This window comes from Pseudopodoces humilis, chromosome 8 (genome assembly GCF_049639895.1).
Source record: "Pseudopodoces humilis isolate 2021_Gansu_Grassland_sample_001 chromosome 8, ASM4963989v1, whole genome shotgun sequence".
NCBI classification, from domain to species: Eukaryota; Metazoa; Chordata; class Aves; order Passeriformes; family Paridae; genus Pseudopodoces; species Pseudopodoces humilis.
The window spans coordinates 25,238,232-25,256,236 of NC_142207.1; the positions used below are offsets into that span (position 1 = coordinate 25,238,232).

Sequence of the window (18,005 nt, forward strand, 5' to 3'; positions counted from 1 at the left end):
GTCAGGCTAAAGCGTTTTACATTGTGTTTGTCACAGGCGGTGAATACATATGTGGTCATTGACAGTAGCTCACAGAAACACAATAATTTGTTAAGCCACAGTAACTCAATCGTGTCTCTGAGCTGCAGCTGGAAGGAGCTGTTTGGGCTGTTAACCCTTTCATGACTGCTGCACTCTACGTGTGTGCATCTTTTCATGTGTTACTAGATGAGAACTGACCGTGCATGATTTGTGCAGATATGTCAGATGGGAAGATTTTTTGAAGGATAAATGAGAGCAGTCCTTGATTTGTAGCTCTGGGAGTGTGCTACTGGACAGTACATGAGGTGTACAGAAGTGTTTTCAAAATACTGTGTCCCACTTCCAGAAGCACAATATGTATATGGATTCTGTCTTCATTTGACTTCTACAAATGCAACATGTTTTCAGAAAATTTCCTGGAGTTATATTAAGGTTATATATTTTTTTACCAAACTGTGTATTTTCTGAAATTATTTCACAGAATCACAGAATAAACTAGGTTGGCAAAAACCTTTGAGATCATCAAGTCCAACATATTTGTTGTAGAGAAAGTCTAGAGCAGGATACATGTATGCTATTAAGAAAAAGGTTGGGTCACAAGAAAAAAAAGAAAGGACATTTCCTGATGTCCTGGGTGCTTGTGTGCCAAGACTCTGTTTTTACAGAAACACAGCTAAGGGGAGTTGATGCAGTTGTGCAGTGGTTTAACTGGAGAGCAGTGTTCAGGAGGTCGAAGAGAGCAAGCAGATTAATATGAGACCCTCAAAAGGAAATATGTGTATTTCCCTTTATTCTCTATGAGGTTTTTTTTTTTCCCCTTTCCCTCATTAAGAAGTTTGTAGAAGCTGTAGTGCCTCGCTAAATTGTTGAGATGCTGATCTGTACCTCTCCTCAGCTCTGGTTTCACTGCCAGCATTGTAGTGCTGAGGGACATTTTATCTTTCTTCACAAATTTGCACCAGTTGTTTAACCAGACCCATCCAGTGCTGCAAGTGGGGGCTGCCTTGTAGTAATTGCTCAATGAGCTGTTTGAAGTTACAGTTGTATTAATTTAAAAGTCTTTTGTTTTTTTAGGTTGGTTGGTTGGTTTGGAGGAGGTTTTGGGATGGGGAATAAAGATTTTGCTGTTTCAAACAGGGAGAATTTCAAAGGTAAGTGCAGAAATGGTGAATGAGTGGGAGACAGAGAAGTAGCCTGCTTAGTAGAGTTGGCAGAGCATTAAAGAAGGAGCAGCATTATGGAAGGAACAGCAGTTTGGGGTTGTTTTGGGTTTCTTTCTTTTTTTTGTTTTTCTCTTTTTTTTTCCTTCAGTAAAAAATTTCTGGGCACCTACTGGTGTGTGCTATGGATAAGATTGTTTTAAAACTATGTGAAAGCACGATGCCAAGATACAGTGTAGAAATTTAAAACTTCACAAAATTGTGAGAAATTTCAAAGGTGAGAAACATGTGAGAAGACATAAAAGGACAGGTAAATAGAAAGAAAAAACAGCCATCTGATAGTCTGTTTCCCTATATTTGAACATTTGGATTGAAATGAAAAAGACATCACTAAGCAAATTTTATAGATTTATGTGGAAGAGTAAAAAGAAAACAAGAAATATTACTGCAATTGCAATAGATGTATTGAAAGGATGAAACATTGATCATAAAGAATTTCACATAGCTGGTCCATATAATATAGAATGGAAATAATTTTTTTTGAGAGGATTTGACTTATAATACTGGCAGCAATTGAAGATTGCGCTCAGAAGGAGAAGCTGAAGAAGCTAGGCTTATTCACAGGAACAAAAGAAAATTGTGGTGACCTAATTCCAGCTTTTGTTGTACAAAATATACCAGTATTGATAGCAGGACAAATTACTCGTTCTGTCAGACATGAAAGCAAGATTAGCGTGGTGCTGCTGGCTGCACTACTCTTGCTTTCAAAGCGGTCTCAAATACCTGGGGGACCAATGATCTACTGGTCCAGAGAACATGAAGGCTCATCATTTTCTGAGAAATTGCTGTGACTCATCTTGGGTCTGTGCTGTGCCTTCTGCACTGACATGTGATACGACTATTCCTTGAAATGTAGTGTCCTCCCATTTTTCTGCCTGTGTACTGTGTGTACATGTACCCGCTTGTGCCATAGGATTCGTGTCTCACTTGATATATTCCTGCACTGAGTAGTGTGTTTGGGGGTTTCTGGTCACTAATTGAGGGTGAAGCACTCCACAGTTTCCCAGGTTAAACAAACCAAGTGACCTCAGCTGCCCTCCTAAGTCTCGCCCTCGAGGCCTTTCATCATCTTGGTTTCCCTCCTCTCGACACACTCCAACACTTTGATGTCCTTTTCATGTTGAGGTGCGCAAAGCTCAATCAAAGCATGTGGTCCCCAAAGTGGGGCACACAGGATTTGAGTACCACAGAGGAGAAAGTTCATCTGCTTCAATGAGGGAAGGCAGAGTGCATAGCGGGCACCCATCCCCTTGACAACTGTATCACACATCCTGCTGTAAGGTGTGATTACATTTTAAGTGTTGAAAACCAGCATCACCTCTAGATATGTCCTGGCACAGTTAATGGAGATGTGGAACTGGATGGCATGAGTGCTACACATCTAGTATATATGTAGAAATGCATGTTGTTCTCATTAGAATTATTTGTGAACCTTTTTATCTACAAATTATTAGCATTTGTTTTGATGATACAAATCTAGCAAGCAAAGCAAAAAACTAAGTAGTATGAATCCCATTCTGCACTTAGTAGTTCCTGTCAATTGGAGGGAAGCTGCCAGTGTGCTCATCTGTTTTTCTAGGGAACCTTTTTCTCCATGCCTTTTAAAGACTTTCTCCAGAACACCTTAATTTTTCAATATACAGAGTCCTGAGACCATTAAGCCTTACTGGGATAACTAAGTCTGCCAGACCCTTTTCACTTTTACTCCTGTGGTACTGTTTTTCTACATTGCTGTTGTGCTTCCAGTTACAGTCAAAAGCAAATGTTGACTTCTGTCAGACATTGCATCTCTGTATCTTTCTTCTGTTCCTTGTTTCTTATTCCACACTCCTCTATTTTCTGTAAATGATATTTATTACATACCATGGTCAGCATTCTGCCAGATCCATCTCACTGCACTTAATTACACTCTGTTGAAGAGTAGCTGAGCAGTTAACAGAAGAGCTCACAGTCTTGCTCTACATTTTTTTTCTCCAGCAGGAATGTTGAATCATTGAATATCATCTTAGCTTGACATTTACCTGAATATGTTTTACTATTCCAGAGAGGTTACACAATGGCCCTGATTAGCAGCAGCATTCTGTAATACCACTTAAGGCTTTATCACAGTGGAATACTGCCAGTAACAGTCATTAATTCACTTATATGTACCAATTCATTTCTGTCAAATTTCTATTAATTGCTTTGCTGTTTAACTTTATCCCTATCCCCTATATAATAAGCTGTGTTTTTCACAGTTATGTAGCCAAAATAATTTTTTTTAAAAATTAAATCTTCAGCAAACTAATTGTGGTCCTTTGATTTGAGACAAATGTGCCATCTCTCCATTTACGTTCACAATTAATCCACTTTTCACAAGTTAATGTATTTAGGAGAGTCTAGGTGGGTTGAGTAACCAAGGATCGGTAACAATTTTACTGGCTAATTTAGATTAAAAGGTTTGGGATTGGGCTAGGTATATGCAACTGCAATGTGGAAGGTAGGTATAGAATTAAACCTGTATGTGTTCATGCATCCACACTTGTGAAAAGCTACACTATAGTCAGCATTTATTTTTTTTCATCAGAATGGCAACCAAGATTGATTACACAGGTGATTGCCAGAGATAAAGAAAAAAATTGCTGCATGCACCACGCTGTTTTATCTGGCACCAGTTTCACAGTGTACTGGAAGCTCTAAATGGTTTGGTTCAGGGTTGGTGTTTCAAATTTGTGTGATGGTTACCATTAAAGCAGATCCCACTGTATATTTGTTCTTTTTTTTTTATTGTTAGGATTGGTGCAAAGCATCTGGAGTTACGGCAAAAGCAACTGAGGGGCCTGAGTGATTATTCTACTGGTCCTGGAGGACCTGACATTGATGATGATGAGGTGGATCCAAACTATGCCAGAGTGAACCACTTCCGAGAGGCTTATCCACCAGCAAGCATCTACAGACCCTCATCACCAGCAGTAGGAGAAACCTTTGTTTATCTGCGGGACTCTTCCTCAGCCCCAATGGAGAGGGAGCACTTGGAAGGGCTGTATGCAAAAATAAACAAGCAGCACTACCCACAGACTTCTGGTGACAGGTAATATTGCCACCTAGCATTACAGAAAATGATAACTTGGTGGGCAGGGAGCCTGGGCCTAGGCAGGGAGTCAGATATGGGACTGTTCTGAATTTACTGACTAGAAAGCCATGAATTTCCTCTTACCCAAAAGCAAGAATTGCTGCAGCAGTAACCCCAGAGCATCTGAGCAAGACAGCATTCAAACAGAAATCATTAAAGAAAAGTCCATATTTCACAAACAGAATGAATGAACTGACTGCAGTCCAATTCCTGCACTGCTGAAAGAGTGTTTTTTCCTCTTTCAGTTGGGAAAAGTTCTTACCCTGCAGCAAAAATAATATCAGTTTTCAGATCCCTTTCGATCCTGTAGATCATCAAGTGCCTATTAGTAACGGGTTTTGTGTGATAGCGTGATATACTGTATGGTTTATGGTTTAAATTTTCCAGCTGTGTGATATTACACACTTTCAATTAGTTTGGGGAGAAGACTGAGAATCATGGCATTTTTATGCAGACCATGAAGTGTGGCTTCACAAGACTGATTGCCTTTCACAGCCTTTCCAATAACTAAGTGGGGAGGAAAGAACAATTTTTAATCCTTACTGTCAAGCTTCCAGCATTAAAGAAAGATGGTCAAGTTTTTTCCTGGGTTAAGGGGGAAACAAAAAATCCTTTGAGTTGATGATGTACCCACCATTACGATGATTTTAAAACTTGTTGCTTCTGGAATTTGGGGCTAAAACAACATGAGACTTCATTTGTGGCATTACTACATCAATGTTGCCTTTTTCAAACCAAAGTACAAGAATGTGGGCAAGTCTGTGTGGAAGGAAGAGTTGACAGAGGACAGACGTGGGGAAGTTTAGGAGCTGCACATGCTTTGAGTTCATATTACAATCTGTAGTGTCTCCTCATAGCCTCAGTCTGTGCCATGTAATACCACACTCGTTAATTTTGGAGAAATATATCAGCACAGATATAGGAGTGTTTCCAGTTTGTGGCATCATAGTCCTTAAAATCATCTACTGAGTCATTGTTATAAATACTATAAATAGAATAAAACTCTTCTGGCATAAATCTAAGTTCGTAGCAGGGAATGGGCCAAGTATCTCTCTCTCACCTAAATACAGTATGGTAGAGTTCTTTTCAAACATAATGACAGAGCTTTTTTTTTTCTTACATATTATTAACTCATCCCTTTCTGCATAAAATAAGAGGTAGTGATTCCAACTTTTTGCCAGCTAGTGGGTTTCAAAGCAATTGTCACTGAAGTCACATGAAAGTTGCATGTAGTAAAGGGATCAGAAACAGATTTGTGCTAACTCAGTAAACCAAGATCTGAGAATTCCTGGTGGAAGGTGTTTAAGTTCAGGTAAATATATCATCAGTTTTGAAGTGAGGCCTATAGATTGTCTTTCCATGCAGAAAAAATAAATGCTCGAGTCTTTCATTCTGCCTTCCTCTAGTGGATTGATTGTGGTTTTGACTACACTGAATGAACTCTTCACCTGCTCTGTGGACAAGATTGAAGTCCCAACCAAATTTGGATTTGGTATTGGGATCCTGAATTTCAGTGTGGATTTAGCTATTTAGCTGTAGCTGCATGATAACAGGATAACTCAGCTGGAAAAACTAAAACAAAAACATTGAACAGATAGGACAAGTTACCTCATAGCTGAGCCCATGATCAGAAGTCACACTGAGAGGCTGTTCTGTCTGTACTGAGAGACCAACAGTCCGCAACTTTGCTTTGTTGAATTTCTCAGGCTTGTAGAGGCTGTTTAACCAGATTAGGAAAAAAATAGGAAATGTGAGATTCTTATTAGGCTGCCTTTGTTCTTTTTTCAAATCTTTCTTTTCTTTGTCTGAGAGACAAAATGGTGTTGTTATTCACCAGCAGAAATGTGCCAAACATGAATAATTCTATGCGAATTTATGCAGTGGGTCGTGAGGTCTCAGCCAACAGTTGTTGAATAAAGTGGCAACTTCAGGCAAGGAAATCTTTCTGTGCTAGAGGGAGAGGATTGAAAGGAGAAAGAGATGTGGAAAGAAAAATCCCTGGATAATGCACTAATTAAGAAAACAATCTGCTTCCAAGGGTCAAGTATGAAAGCTACCTTATCTGCCTCAAAATGATGGGAAAGGGTTATATAATGGATGCTTGTACGCCAAGCCACAGTTAATTTGTGTTTGTGGGGCTGAACATTTATCAACACATTGGTCATGTAAACACTTATATTTTGCTCTTGCTAGCGCATGCACGCTTTCTCTCAAAGTTTTGCTATTAATTTTACTTCAGATGGATGTTTTTTTCTCCCACACATGACTCTTGAGTTGTAACATAGTGCATGGAAACTTGATGAATGACTAAAGTAAGTGGGGTTAGGAATAGAAGGGGGATTTGAACACAGAGAGAATAGATTACTGCATTTCAGTCTGAGAACTCCAGTTATGTATTATTATGACTGAGAATTAAAACTCATAATTTGAAACAAGTTAATTTTTATTTTATGTTATTTTTGCAGAATAATGTATTAGCCTAATTAATAATGCCTTTTAAAAACAGGAGGCCATTTGTAAAGTATGAAGCTTAGTGGTCAGAAAAGAGCTGTTCACACTTTGCATACACTTACTTTCCCTTCTCTCATCACCAGAATCCATCGCCTATTCCTGGTTTGTTCTTCGCCGTAGATTCACAGTTTAAGCTGAGAATATCCCTCAGCATGCAGGAAAGCAACAGGCTGCACATGTATAGGCTCTGTTGCTTTAATCATTATGAAGTATGTTTGCTGCCTCCAAAACTGCTCCTCAGGGCACACACAGACCTGCTTCACATTGCTGTTCGTGCACTAATGTCCCATTTACCTCCACTTGCATCTGGCATCTCAGGGGCTTTTTGCTTTGGGTTTTTGGGGGCTTTGCTTTGTGTCTTATTTACAACTGTTGTGTAACGTTCTTCTGCACTGCTTCACAATTGTTGATTTTCATTCCAACGATGACTATATTCAGTGAAATAGAAGTAATTTTTTGTGTATATTTTGCTGAAAGCTTTGGAATTCTTAACTAAGAGAGGTGCTATATAAATGTAAATTGTCCTTATTAATGAATATAGCGAAAGCATTAGCATGATCAGTGTATTCTGTGAATGTTAAGTTAGAGTGGAAAAAAAAATAGCTGGCAAAATCACACAGTTCTTTGTAAATCAAGCATTTTTCTGTTTATTTCTAATTAGCCACAATTTTCTGTAATGCAAATGGCATCCCTAAGGATGGTGCAGCCTGCACAGCCACCTTGTGCAGCTGGGGAACTCACAGGGTCTTTGCCTGAGACGCTGTGCATTTCCGAGCCTGCGGCAGAGGCTGAGTGATCTGTGGCCCATATGTTCCTGAAATGGGTGGTAAGTCACATCTCTGGGTTTAGTCATCAAGGCTGTGCCATGACAGTGCTAAGTTGCACCGTGGCAGAGCCTAGGTGTCAGACCAAAGCCAAAAGAGCAGATGCACAACACTATTATCACTTAAATGTCAGGCATGTCACACGGTGAAACCCTTTCTCACATTTTGAATAAACAATTTCGTCTTTTTTCTTCCCGTGAAGATGGTGCTGTCAAGTATATCCAAACACCCCAAGTACATCTCTGGAAAGGTTCTAGAGACTTTGCTCAACTTATTTTCTCAGCCCAGAACTATGAAACACTTAAAGTCTGATGCCAAACTCACTGCCAAGTATAATTCTTCACTTATTTATGTGGCTTATCTTGGGGAATTTCAAAGTGCTGGTCTGACAAAAACGAATACAGTTTTCCTTTGTTTAGCAAGAATAGATTCAGAGCTGTATCTTGTTGCAGTTTTAAAAAAACACCAATAAAAATACCAGCACTGTTTTATTACACAGGAGTAAAATCTAAAACCCCAAAGTCTGATCCAGCTTTTTGCTTTTTTTATTTTTTTTTGGAGATGCTGTTTGGGGCCCACTGTGCAAGATCTTAATTTCTATAATGTTGACTAATTAATTGAAAAATAGATCTTCCTTGTTCCAGGGTGAAAGTTTCCTTATGGCAACTTGCAGTCTTTCAGAATGCTCAGTCTAGCAACATGCAAAGTTGAAAATGGGAAAATGAAACCCATACCTCTGTGTCCCTCATATGTCACTCTCAGAGCTGGACTGAGTCGAGAGAGAGAGAGAGGAGAGAGATGCTGAGCAGTCTGCCTCTCCCTCTAAAGGATCAAAGGAAGAAATTGCTGTGTGTGTCTAAATGCCAAATGTAAGCAATGTGTAAGCCTGAGAGGAGGGTATAAAAGGGTCCAGAGTTTTGAAATTTAGCAAAAAGAGCATTTTTTACTAAAAGGCTAAATGCTTGTCTTTTGGGCAGGTATGGGCCAGTCCCATTCTGCTCAGTCCAAGGCCACAGAAGTCCTGAGCTGCACAGAAAAGGATTTGTTGAAAAAGGGTGAGCTGGGGTTGCCCAGGTGTTGCACTTGGCCCTGTGTGTCTCATATGCCAGAAGCTGAAATTTTCTTGTTCTCAGTTTAGAGCACCGTGGGCATTGCTCATCACGCATCCATTTACAACACCTTTCATCACTGACTAGCATGAAAGCAATCCATTGCCCTAGGAATGGATGGATGGTCCTTCACTCAGGGAAGATTAGTCTTTGAGATGGATATCATGGAGGCAAGGTGGAAATCAAATGAGGCTATGTAATATCTACATGCCCTTTGCCACTGTACCTTGCATAGCTGTGGAAAGAGAAATATGGTCATGCATTGGAATATTTTGATTTACAAAGTGTGACAAATACAAGCAAGGTAGTCTCTCTTACCATAAAACCTCTTCTGCTTGGTGTCCTAAAATCATCTGTGCTTTTTCTTTGTCCTGTACTACTGTACATCCCAAGACTCTCCTCTGATTCCTCTGGAATTTATTCTTTCTACACATACCACAGGGCCTTCTGAACCTTTGGCTGCCATCTGGTCACTGCTTCCCATAATGTTAAAACTGAAATCTTAGTGTTCAGCAGCTTACTGTCTGTCCTGATTTAACAACAGTTAAATTCAGACTGGCATTGGCAGTACAGCAGAGGTTCCGTGGTTTCTGGGGGCTCTCAGTAGAACTGTCCTGCTCATGGAAGCTGGGTAGTCCAGAAAGCACTTTGGCCACCAGTTCCAGTGTAGCTGTGCCACTGGAGTTAGTGCATTGTGTATTTTGCTCCTAATGCTCCTGGCAGTTTTCTTACTCAGAAAGGGTGTGTGGGTGCTGTATACTCACTGTGCCAATCAGGGGAAATGTTGAGCAGCTGAGGAGACATATTTAAACAAGCCTTGGGTTTATTTCCCACCTATATGGGGAAAAAAAAATCTCTGGGTAGCATTCAAGCAAAATTACTTCATGTTTAGAGTTTGCTCTGCTTTTTCCCAGGAACCCCTCATCCAAATCTTCCAACTTTGGCACCTAAGCCCTATCATTTACTTCTCACAAAAACCCAGATTTCATGGAACTCAGGTGACCCTGAGCACTTTGGAGCGTGTCTAAGGAGGAGGAAGTTGTCAAACTGCTGCTGCTGCCATGTAATGTGTGCATGCTTGTTCGAGGCCATGCATTCTTCAGCAGAAATAAATTCTGTCAGGAATAGTCACAAATCTGCCTGCGTGCATCCTGCCTGCTAGGCTTTGCATTTGGATCACCTCACTTATTGACAGATGTGTAAAATTTTATATACTGCACTCCCACAGCTCCCTTGTGACTGTCCTGCTGCAGATGCTGGGGAGCCTGAGTTTTGGCAGCTGTGTTAAGCATTCAGGTTTAGGTTGGGGTTTTTCCATCCAGCCCTGTCTTTTCTTATGTGATATATTATTCTATGGAATTATTTTACGTTAATTCTGCATATTTACTGGTAATGTCCCATTCTTTCAGCCGTTTGGATGCAAACTCAAAAGATAGGTCCCTGAAGAGAAAGCCAGGTCTGTTACTGGGAAGATGAGACCATAGCAAGAGTATACAGTGGAATGCAGATGGTGTTGTCAGCATCTTAAATGTACAAATAAAGACAAAGTGAGATCGTCCATGCAGCTGGAGTGAAATCATATGCTCTTGCATGTGTTCCTGCCATAGTGTGAGCAAGAGACACTAAATTCTGTTCTATGCAGGATGTAATTTGACCAGAACCTCATACTTGCCTCTTTAACCAGCAGCAGAATGATGTGTGCATTAACTTTTCTCTGTGCAATTTTTTTAACAAAACACCATTTAATTTTAAATGCTAATATGTGTGTGTGGTTAATTAAGAAGCCAGAATTGACTGTAAGGTTGGTAAGCTGTAAGAGAGAGGAAGATCGTTACACTTCTGCTCATAGATAGCTATTTGTGAACCAGCTGATAATGTGCAAAATTAAGATTTTGTAAGTGGCCTTTTAAATGAATGGTTAATGGCTGATGATTAATTAAACTGAGTTGTTTAATAGAGAAGCTGTTAAAATCTTGTTTATAGGCCAGTCACTTCCGTACTGAAAGTGCAAACCCTAATAGCATTTGGTATTTCCATTTAGCAGACAAGCAATGTAACTAGATATTTTCTTTGAACAGAGAACTCTACCTTAGTGGATACACAATATGGATAGATGTCACATTCTGTACTGTGTCTTCTTCTTCCAAGTTATCAGTTGTCTGGTAGCAGTACAGAGAGGGAAATGCATTTCCTCTGAGAATTTGGTAATCTTAAATAAAATCGTTAAGTCTTACTTTAATTAAAGTGTAGAGGGCATGATTAAGTCTGATGTGGTTCTGTTTTCCCATTACTCTCCAGTAGTCTGTTGCATTTCATACACTTTAGGGTTTTCAAAATACCCAGCTTTTCATTGCTCCAGGTTGTCTTCTGTCAGAATGAGTCTCTTTGGCCCCATCGTTAGCCTTGCAGAGTTTCTGTAGCTAAGCAGAAAAAAAGGAAGAATGTTTCAGTCAGGTTTATTCTGTACTGCAGTTCTGGTTAAATGATGAATATGAGCCTAGTCCCATTTCCCTGATTGAAGAGAAACAAGCAGAAGGTCATTATGCTGCTCACAGTTGTGAGGCTTGTCCTTCCAGCAAGTCGTTTGCCAAGAAACTGTTTGTTTTTCTTTTGTTTTTCCTTTCTCTCAGCCCCGTTCCCAATCTTTTTATTAACCATCTCCCGTTTTCTCCCCCAGCTTCTTGACATATTCATTTTGCCATACGATCTCCTAGATTCTGGATGTGCAAGTAGTTCAGAGAAAACCCTGGTGACTTGGCCTTGTGTAAGCTTTGCTGTGTAGCCCACTGTAAGATGAATCTAGGTTGCTGACCTCAGGGACCTCGCACTCTATCCAAAACCATGACTTTCAGAAAAATCCTCTCCTACAGTTTTTTCCTAGCTGCTGCTAGGTAATGGGAGAAAGGGATTATTTCTTACATTGTAGAGGTAACATTCTCCAATAAATAGTCAGTTGGCTTTCCTAGATTCCCAGGAAAGCTGCTTATACCAGGTGAGAAAGCTGCAGCACAGGGAGCCGTGGGGTGCTCCTCAGACCCACCAGCACTGCCAGCTTCTGCTGCAGGGTTTTCCAGCATGGCTGCTCATGTCCAGGCAAAGTGCTCAGCACTGTGGAGTACTCACACAGATTAACTGTGTAGTGGAAGCCTCACAGCAGAAATTGTTGTCATCTCTATGTATCCATAAGATGTAGGGAATTCTTACTGTGCACTGATTTTTCTGGAGTCACAGTTCACCTGGAGTTTACACCGGCAGATCTTTACAATTTTACTGCTAATTGCAACAAAATAAGATATAAAAGGTCTAAGGGGGCCACAGATCTGACTTCAGAATGAATCAGTGGGAATCTTCTCATGGAAGTTTCAAGCACCTAATGGCAGGATAAAATGACTGCTCTGAAAAATTATCTGTGACCTTGTTCCCTGTTTGTGTCAAGATGCCAGGGGCAAATAGTTACCCAAGCGCTTAGCTGGCAGCATTGTTGCCAGAAAGTATAGGCAAAAGCATGAACCAGATCTTTTGATTAGCAGAAAACTGTAAAAACTGATGTTGTTTGAAAAGCTGAAAATCACTCAATATTGTGCTAGCAGAAATATTGGGAAGAATGATGAGATGTGATGGAAATGGCTTAATAGGCACCAGGATGCTGAATAAAAAGACAATAATTGGGATTATTGTCTGACAGCTGTGCAGAGTGTACAGTCGATGACAAACTCTAAAACGTGCTGTTTTTCAATCCATGATCACAAATCCACTGGCACAGACAGTAATCCAAGGGGTCATAGTAAGCCAAGAAATAGTTTATTGTTTCATCAGCTCGAGTCTTCTGATGTAGTTAAGTTGGTGTATACTCTGAACCTCTGTGACTGCCCTTGCATTCCCACGAGGGGACCTGGCACCATCTGGAGTCCACGTGTACTGTGCCTAAGGAGCTGTTTCTCTGGCAGGTCATGCAGCAGCAGGGCATTTGTTGACATTGATCAAGGTATCAGTATTGATCTTGGGATGGTCTAAGAGAATTGTGACTGCTTTGTGGAGAGTCATGTTAGACTCTCATAGAAAATGAAAGAAACAACTTGTCTTCATCTACATCATGGTCTGCACCTGAGAGGTCTTTCATTAGGACAGAGGGACATGAGAAGATCATGTTGTTTCAGATAGCCACACTGGTTATCTCTCTTTATCACTAACTTGTCCTTGATGTCTGGAGGCCATTTTTAGAAAGCAGTGAAGGGTGATTGCATGAAAGATTTTAGACACTTCAGCTGCCTGCAAAACAGGTAGCTGCCTTCATTTTTCCTTTCCACTAAACTGAAGTGGAGAAAAACAAGAAAAGTAGCCCACGATAGAAGAGATGCAAGAGGAGTATGAGATACCTCTAAAAAGTGCTAAAATTGCAACAAATACAATGTGCTTGTAGTTCTCTTTATTTTTCTGCTCCTTGTTTCTCTCCAGTTTCCTACCTGTGTACCAGCAGGTCAGTGTGACAGTTTTGCAGTGTCACAATACTCTGTTGAACATGCACTCTGGGAGGTTGTTAGCCCCATCCCTCCAGTGACTTGGTAGCAGTAAGGAGAAATGAAAAAGTGATAAGGATTGTTATAAAATTTCAAACAGCATCTTATCATTCAGTCTTTGACCCATATTTATGGTTTAATGCCTTCAATCATTTAATTTTAATCTTAAATAAAATTTTTCAACATAATTGTATCTTAGGGGCATTTCTTCTCAAACCAATATTAGCTGGAACATATCCTTCAGCCATGGAGTTTATCTTCTATAAACACTTCTGCCCTTGGGCTTAGATGCCTACTTAGTCCTGCATATGGTTATTACCTTGTAAATGGGAATAAACTGTAAATGATCATTATGGTATTTACATAAATGCATATAAAACAATTATTTTGAGACTAGCATGTAAGTTTAAGCATGGAACATGTTTCTAATGCAAGTGTTGTACACGGCCTGGCAATTGAAAAGTAAGCAGCAAGGCATCTTCAGAGGTATGGAAACAAAATAAAACATGGTTGGTCTTGTGAAGAGGCAGGGAGAGGGCAGCTGTTTTCTCTGCCTGAGTCACCATAGCGCTCAATAACTGTCTGAAAGGATTGCTTTAACTGAGCACTTGTATGCTGGAAGTGTGCTGCAGACCAGGGGACCTGGGCTGCTTCTGCTCTGCTCTCAGTAATGTCAGAGGAGGCTTCCTCCGGCTGTAGTCCCTGCTTTACATGTCAGCAGAAACTTCCATCATGTGGCAAAAGGGTGTGAAGTTGTGGAGGAGGGTTGGGGAACAGCATCAGAGCAATAAACGTGTTCCTAATTGTTATTGATTGTTAGTACACAAATGACAAGCAGTCTGTAGTCCTTCACCTGAATAAGGTGTTGTTTTCTTCCTTTAACATCTTCTGCTGTTCCTGATTAAAAAAAAAAAAGGAAACCAAAAAACAAACCAAGAGGCAATTATTTTGTGCCTCTGTATACAATGGCAGTGTTTAAGAAGCAGCTGCTTCAGAAAGGGAGAGTAAAGGGGACCAGGGGGGAAGGGATTGATCTTTTCCTCCTTTTCTCTGTAAATACCACTGTCTGTATCAGTGGTGATGGTTTGACCTCCTTACTACAGAACTTGAAAAGTCTTGTGCTCTTAGTGACATGTTCTGGCTCCAAAAGTGAATAGGCAGAAGTCTCATTCTCTTTCTTTGAATGCTGTGACAAACATATTATCAATCTGAAAGTGATAAGGGCTTGAGAATTCCTCCCAAAATTTAGACTCGTTAGTCTGACTACTGGTATTTTTTCCATGTCTGTGTGGCTTCTGAAATAAGTGTTCTTTCATACCTTTTTGCCTTTAGTCTGCACCCTGCCCACCATCTCATTACTATTAGCTGTGGCAAATATACCAGATGTCTGAGCAGCTTCATTGTTCTGTTGTTTTTCTTTTCCAGACTCTAGTGCATAGATAGATGTTAATTTCTCTTTTGTGTTAAAACTCGCCTCCAAAGAATAAGATTACCAGTGTTCAGTCTTTGGCCGCTAGATCTGAGGTCTCATATCTTTTGAATGCTTTGTCTCAGTTTGTGTTTCTACTAGCTCAGTGCATTTAAAATGAGTGGTCTGTTCTTTAATGCCCATGGAACCTTAAATTAATGCCCCTTGACTTTAGGAAAACTATTTAAACATGTTTTTAAAATGTTTTCTTTATTCACAGGGTTGAGCAATGATACACAAAGACACCTGCTTTTCCATGTGCATGGAAATTGAAAATCGTGCCAAGAAAAATGCTGTTTCTCAGAAAAGATCAAAATATGCATTGTTTAAAGCATGGCATAAACAAAATAGATTATGTAAGACTCGTGGGCCCTTGTTTGGGATGAGATCACTCACTTTTGGGTCCATACCTTTTCTACTAACAGTATCTTATGCTTACATCTAAAAAGCCATGCATGAGCTACCTCTTTCACCACCAACTTTGAAAAAGATAGTTAGAAAGCTACATGCACTGTATCAGCACAGTTCCCACCATGGCCACTGGTGCGCCTGAGTAACACAGCAGAAGGTCCAAACCTTTAAGAAGACATGTTTCTTTAAAATGGGTCAGAGAGCAACTGATTGATTTACAAGTAACAAATGTGAACACCTTGGATTTGAATTTTTTTTAAAATACAAATTATGTCATTTGTATAGTTACATAAGCCATAAATTGTAAATTTATGTTGCACAATCTGAAAAGCAAATGATAGCGTGTGGATTTGTGTCTGCTGCTCAGAGAGAAAACTGATATGCAAGTCCTGTTTCCATCAAAGTAAATGGCAAAATCTCCACTGATTGAGATGGGAAATCAGAATTGATTCCCCTGCCTGGTTCTCCCTGGAAGAATGAAGTGATATTTTCTCTTCTGTTTTATACTTACTAGTTTCACAGCCAAGTTACTGTAACTTGAGCATTTCTGCCATACGTCTGTATGACTGCTTTTGTTAACCACTTTTATTACCTTTTGGCCTGTTCTTTGCATCATGCTATTGACAAAATTATTTTTAAGGTTTTTTTTTACCCTGAAGTTTAGAGCACGGAATGCAGAAAAGTCTGAAACATTAATTGGACTAGACTGCAGCATTTAAAGTAACCTATTCTATCGTCCATTTACCTCCCACATGAAATGAAAACTCTATTTTGATCTGAACTGTCACAGATAATTTCTGCACATAAAACACATCCAGAGACAGCTTTCAAATGGAGTTGTCACTTCTTATTTAGCAGGCTGGGGACTCTCTATTGTTGTCAAACCCTCTTTGCAAAAGCATCACTAACACACTGATTTGCACAGTTGTATGTAAGAGGAGGAATGGTTGTACAGTTTCCATGAAACAAAAAATGGTATGTAGCTGCTGAAATATTCTGCAGCTGAACTTACCTACTGTTTAAGGGAAAATTCCTTTTTTTTCTTTATGATTACTATTTTTGAGCAGATTTTCATACTGTGTGCTGGTGTGGGGAGGGGTTGTTTTTAGTGTGAATAGTGACAATTACCATTTAAAAACTAGTAGCCAACAGTCTGTTATTTTCCCTGACCTCTCCTGGACCAGAAGTTTGGCTTTAATCTCTTTACAAATTTCAAGAATTCTTAAGCAAGCGCACTGGGAATATCTCTGAGTCGTGAGTACAGAAGTGCTCCCTCAGAGTGTATTCCAGCCAAGATGCTTAGGCAAGGCTGTAGGGCACTTGTTTCCAGACTGCTATTCTGATGGTGGCCAACGTAGCCATCTGGTGAGGCCGGCTGGAAGACCCAGCTATGGCATCACAGAAGAAGATGGCTTAAAACTTGGGAACTACTATTCTTCAGACTTTATTTTATTAACATTCCATTTGCCTTTGAATGTGATATATTTTCATTAAATAAACTTGCCTCCTGGCCTCACTTGTATTCTCAAAAATTTATGCTCTTGGAATAGGCAGTTAAATCGTAGTAATGTGTGATTTTTATTCTATTTTCCTCACAAGGTTGAAAAATTGACCAGGATTAGGGAGTGAAGAATTTGGTTAGTGTGATGAGATGTCCTTTATTGCTGTGTCCACAACTACTTATGCCGGATTAAACAGCAAAACACAAGCTGGCAGAGTGCTCTTCTGACCTAATTCTGTACCACAACACAGATAGGAGGCTATCTGCTGATCTAACTGATAAGCATGACTGTCAAATCCAGATGGATGTGAAAGGAGTGAAACACAGATGAGGGCCAAGAGCTAGAGTCCTGCATTTTCTGCAGCTGCCTGAATCCTTTAGATATCTTCACTCTGCAGCTGGGGTTGGGGGGGCAAGACTGGAGGGAGGGAAGCTGCCTGCTGTGGTGTGGAATCTACAGAAAACCAAAACTAAAAGCTAGCACCTTAAACATTACTGGCCAAAGCAAATTGCCTGTTTTAAGGACCATATCTTCTGTAATGAAGCAAGAGATGGAATGGAACAGAATGGAAATCACATTCCGATTTCTAAGCCTTATGCCAGAAGATTAGAGGCTTCTTTGTTCAATGTGTCTCAAGCTCCCTCTTGGAGAGTGATGTGATGGGGAGGGGGTTTCTCTGTTCCCAGTTTTGCCTGTAAATGTACTGTATTAATGAATCAAATTTAGTGGCTATCCCATGGGGAGCAGTGAATTAGATGGGGAGGAAAAAGGGTAGTTTGGTGCATTAGTGGAGGATATACTTGAATGCAGAAAAATGAGGGAAGGAAAAATCTTATGGTCAATGTGCTTAAGTTAGCAATAGGGCACATCCATGGAGTTTTAACTTTGGTCATTGCAGAAAAAATGCAGCAGATGCAGCTCTTTCTCCCACATCTCATGGGCTATCTGGCTTTCCTGTCTTTTGGTGGGACAAATGAACATACCTGGACTGGATTCAGCATACCCAGCTATCTGCTGCTCCAGGAATGGAGTCTGTGATCCACATTTATGATGGTTGGCAGCCTTATAAAGTTGAGGGCTAGAGAAGCAAAGGGATGTTTATCCTGCATTGGAAATAGTAATTTTTCAGGCTGCATTCTCACAGATGTTCAGCACATACTCTTTACAGTTAGTTACCTGACACCAAAGCATCTTGCTCCTGTTGTCCAGTAGCTCTATCAGGGTGTTAGCTGTTCTTAATAAAGAAGTGTGTACTCTGTCCACAGTGACTTTAAGCAGCATTGAGGCTCACAAACTCTGAATTTGTCTTT

General features: G+C 40.1%; 1 protein-coding gene across 4 annotated transcripts in view; it reads left to right on the top strand.

Moving 5' to 3' along the window:
• The window catches only part of PARD3B (par-3 family cell polarity regulator beta), a 393,522-nt gene that overhangs the window by 308,815 nt on the left and 66,702 nt on the right, over nt 1-18,005 (top strand). For all 4 annotated transcript variants that reach the window (XM_014249455.2, XM_014249453.2, XM_014249454.2 and 1 more), the window contains one exon: nt 4,015-4,311. In XM_014249455.2, the coding sequence (XP_014104930.2) occupies nt 4,015-4,311 (297 nt within the window). The remainder of the gene's footprint in view (nt 1-4,014; nt 4,312-18,005) is intronic.